The sequence below is a fragment of the Pediculus humanus genome, genomic scaffold (genome assembly GCF_000006295.1).
Source record: "Pediculus humanus corporis 1103172107470 genomic scaffold, whole genome shotgun sequence".
Taxonomy (NCBI): Eukaryota; Metazoa; Arthropoda; class Insecta; order Psocodea; family Pediculidae; genus Pediculus; species Pediculus humanus.
The window spans coordinates 90196-94710 of record NW_002987088.1 but is presented as its reverse complement, the minus strand read 5'-3'; the positions used below and the strand labels follow the sequence as shown (position 1 = coordinate 94710).

General features: G+C 25.6%; 1 protein-coding gene across 1 annotated transcript in view; it reads left to right on the top strand.

Annotated features, from left to right (window-relative positions):
* Nucleotides 1-955: 955 nt before the first annotated feature.
* Phum_PHUM122670 (uncharacterized protein) overlaps nucleotides 956-4515 on the top strand; it is a gene marked incomplete at both ends in the record, with an annotated part of 5755 nt that continues 2195 nt past the window's right edge. Inside the window, 7 exons of the mRNA XM_002424198.1 lie at nucleotides 956-960; nucleotides 1180-1446; nucleotides 3256-3405; nucleotides 3512-3693; nucleotides 3788-3995; nucleotides 4083-4284; nucleotides 4366-4493. Coding sequence (XP_002424243.1) covers nucleotides 956-960; nucleotides 1180-1446; nucleotides 3256-3405; nucleotides 3512-3693; nucleotides 3788-3995; nucleotides 4083-4284; nucleotides 4366-4493 — 1142 coding nt within the window. The remainder of the gene's footprint in view (nucleotides 961-1179; nucleotides 1447-3255; nucleotides 3406-3511; nucleotides 3694-3787; nucleotides 3996-4082; nucleotides 4285-4365; nucleotides 4494-4515) is intronic.

Genomic DNA, 4515 nt, shown 5'->3' with positions numbered 1-4515 from the left:
TGATACGGTTTTTCGTTACCGAGGTAACATCACGTTTCCCCCTCCCTCTCTCCCCCCTCCTTTCCGCCCCCCTATTAGATTTTGCGGTTGAGTAGTTTATTTGATACTCTAAATGATTTCTTGCGAAAAGTTTTTAGTCACTAAAACAATAAAAACAAAAAAATAAAATAATAATAATTGTTCTTATATATAGTTACCACGTAAGACGTACACGTGTATATACACCTACTTGATCATAACGAGAAAAAAAAATTATTTGGGGGGAAACGTAAAAGAAGGCATTGTTGCAATTTTACAGTGACGGGTCAAGGATTTATCGGTTTTTTTTCTTTTTTTTTTTTCGTTACTTATTTATAAAGCAATATGTACAATTTTCCATTTAAACTTTTCTTTTTTGTTTTTTTTTTTTTTTATAAGAAAATCTAATTAACATATGTGACTTTTACTATTTAAAGTATATATCACAGACGATATTATCATTATTATTATTAAATTAAATAGTTTATTATTTTTTATAAGAATTTATGTATATATATATATCAGATAAATTGTAATAATTTTATTTATTTGTTATTTAATTAATTCGATGTTAAATTATTATTAGTTTATTTATTATTACTAAATAATTATTATTATTTAGGTGTGTGTAGTAGGGTTATGTATGTATACGAAATTTAGTTTTTAATTTTAATAATATAATAATAATAATAATACATTTAAATAAATTTTATGCTGTGGGGGGAAGTATTAATTAAATGTATCAAACAATTTTAGTCATTACTCAAAGTATTATTATTATTATTATTATTATTTTTTTAACTCTACGAATGAGCAAAATTTATTTTCTTTGTTTGTTTTTCTTTAATTTTCTTTTTCTACACGAAAATTTTCCTTTATTTCAAAATTTTCAGGAGTTAAAGTATAGTCGCTAAAGTTTAACATTGGGGGGGGGGAAATGTTGTAAAATAACAAAATGTTGAAATTTAATATTTGTTTTTAATCTCATGTGTGTGTGTGTGAGTGTGTACACATTATCAACCTTTTCGAGCGAGATTTTTTTTTTTTTATATATATATATAAAATTAATTATGTCGTGCTAATAATAATAATAATGATTCTTTAGTTATTAAATAATAAAGTGGTATTTATTTTATTATTTTTAGAAAATGGATTGTTAAGCTATGAAAATCCAAATTATCATTTGGATCCGGCTCGTTTAGACGATGCACTCAATTCAAATTTGGTACCCAACGTTGAAGATGATTTATACGAGGAAATAATTAACGAATTGGATGCCGTTTGTAATTTACCAAATCGTGGTCGTCCAGGTTCCGGATGTGAGGGTAGAAAATCTTATGCTTCTTTGGATGTGACTTCGATGGGGGTCGATGTCAACACGGGTCCCGTCACTAATTTGGATTCTAATAAAATTGAATGCAACAACAGGTAAATCTCTCGATATTTGTCTTTTTTTTTTTTTTTTTTTGGCAACAACAACAACAACAACAGTAAACAATTAAAAGTTAATTATGAGTTTGGTAACAACCATTTTTTATATATATAATTTTGTTTTTTTTTTAAACGTGACTTTGCAAAATTAAAAAAAAAAAAAAAAAAAAAAATGACAGCATGCTGCTACACAAACAACCCCCTAACATCCCCTGCTATCAAGGAATAACATTCTTTTGCGCATGTGCCATCGATCGAAATTTCAAAACCGGTAGAAAAAAAAGCTTTTTGAGTGAGTGAGTGAGTCATCGGTTATTTTTTTTCCCCCCAACTTTTTTTTTTCTTTTTTTTCCGACACAATTTCCCAATAAGAAAGAGAAATTTTTAAAAAAAAATTAATTCGTTATTTAAAATTATATCGGGTAATGTTTTAAAAACGGTGAAATTGTTATTAATTATTTTTTTGTTTGGAATTATTGTTTTTATTTTACTCATCATTGGAAATTCAAACTGGTTGTTGTCGTCTATTGAGTATGTTTTTCTGTTTCTTTTTTTTTTTTTTTTGAAAAAAATCAAATCAATTCATTATTATTATTATTATTATTTCAAAGAAAATTTAGTTCGATTTTCTTATTTAAAAAAAAAAAAAAAAAATTATTCGTATTGATTTTATGCTTTTTATTTATAGTAAAAAAATTTTTTAAATTCGAAACAACCCACATGATTTTCTATTACAATATGGCAACTTCTGTAAATCACGCAAAAAAAAAAAAATTTTTTTATTATTTTAGTTTTGAATGTGTCATACGAAAATTTTAATAGAATAAATATTATTATTATTATTATTTTATTCTTAATAATCATTATTATTAGTATTCATTTATAAAAATTTTATGGTGTAGTTGAAAGAAAGAGAAAGAACGATATGGTTCTCATAATGTTTTAATAAATTATGAACAAAAAAAAAAAAAAAAACCATGACAGTTTCTCTCTCTCTCTCTCTCTCTCACACACACAAATAAATTGAAATTTAATCGAAATTTATTACGATTAATTATATCGATTTGTTTGTTAAAAATAAATAATTTAAAAAAAAAAAAAAAGAAAATTTGAAAGAGAAAATAAGGTTTAAAATAACAATTTAAATAATTCACGACGAGCCATGAATTTTTTTTTTCGGTCGTGGAAAAGCGGGGGGAGGGGAAGGGGTGGGAAACTTTTTAAATATTCAATATATTGATTAACATTTTAAAATACGATTTAATACTAGAAATTTTTTCATAATTTTTTTTTATATATATATGTATTACACAATAAAAAATAAATAAGCGTTTTGTTTTCATTTTAAAAAATTTTCATCATTTAAATAAAACACCCGTAAATCATAAAATTTTCCTATAAAAAAAAAAAAAAAAAAAGAAAATTTTAAAGTTAACTTTATTATTATTATTATTATTATTAACCGTCGGGGTTTTAGGAAAATCAAAAAAAAAATTTGAAAATTTCCAAAAGTTTATTAAAAAAATTTTTTTTTTTTTGGGGGAGGTTTTAGTTTTACTTATTAGATTTTCCGGTTTTCACATCGATTTATCAGACAAAATTACTCCATATATATCAGTTATTATTATTATTATTATTAAAAATTTTGTTGCAAACTTATTAATAAAAAAAAGTATCGTTTTAATAAATAGGATATTCGTTGTTGTTTTTTTTTTTTTACCCTATTTTAAAGTGTCAGCCATTTTTTTTTTTTTTTTTAAATCAAAAATAAAATTTTCTAATTTTTTCCATTTGTTCCATTTCTAGAAGTTTTGATTCTGTAAAAGATACAAGTTTAGACAATTCTTTCAACTATAACAACCTGAACATGGGAAGGCGTCCAAATGATTTAAATGCCATCGTGAGAACCAAACCGGATTTGATAGAAGATGCAGAATACAGACGTAATAAAGACATGTAAGTTAATTAATTAATTTATCATAATAATAATAATTGTGTTACCGAACTGAAATCGGTCTGTAAGTTGTTGGGAAAAAAATTTAATAAGTAAATTATTAAATAGTTCACAGATAAATAGCCTCCAAAATTCTAAAATTGACCTCGAGGATGTTTCTAATTTACATAATCAATTAACCGATGATTTGTTTGCCGTGCCTGTCAAAAGAGCTTCACAATCACCTACGACGGATACTCAGGATACTCCAGACAAAGATAGATTACCTCCAGGATGGGAAAAACACGAAGGTTACAAAAAAAAAAAAAAAAACCTTTAACGTCTCGTTTTGTTACGTTTTTATTAATTAAATATTGATTTGATTTGTTTTGTTTTCCTGTTCAGATAATGACGGTCCATATTATTGGCATATCAAATCGGGAACGATACAAAGAGAACCACCCGAAGAATGTAAAGAAATCAGTACAATCGTTCAACAGTTTTTAAAAGACACGGAAGATTTAAATTCTTCGACGGTAATCAATTGCGTAACTAGAAGTAACACGAGTTCGGCTCTCGAATCCATAAATAAAAAAGAAGATTTAGCTTATAAGTGAGTCTAAAATTTTTATTTATTTATTTATTAAATAAATTTTTTATTAATTAATAAATTTTTTTTTTTTTGTTATATATATAAAAGGAGAAGAAGTTATCCGGCGAGAGTCGAAAGTAGCGATTCTAAACAAAAACCCATAAGATTCGCTGTTAGATCTTTAGGTTGGGTGGAAATTGCAGAAGAAGATTTAACACCGGAAAGATCCTCGAAAGCCGTTAATAAATGCATTGTCGATTTGTCATTGGGTCGAAATGATCTTTTGGATGTTGTCGGACGTTGGGGAGATGTGAGATTTTTTTTTTTTCAAAAAATGATTTATTAAAGAAAAAACCAAAATTAAAAAATGCATAATTTTTTTTTTTTTCAGGGAAAAGATTTGTTTATGGATTTAGATGAAGGTTCATTAAAATTAATGGATCCGGAAAAGCTCACCGTATTAAATAGTCAACCCATTCATACGATAAGAGTTTGGGGTGTTGGAAGAGACAACGGAAGGTGAGTTTAATCATAATTTTTA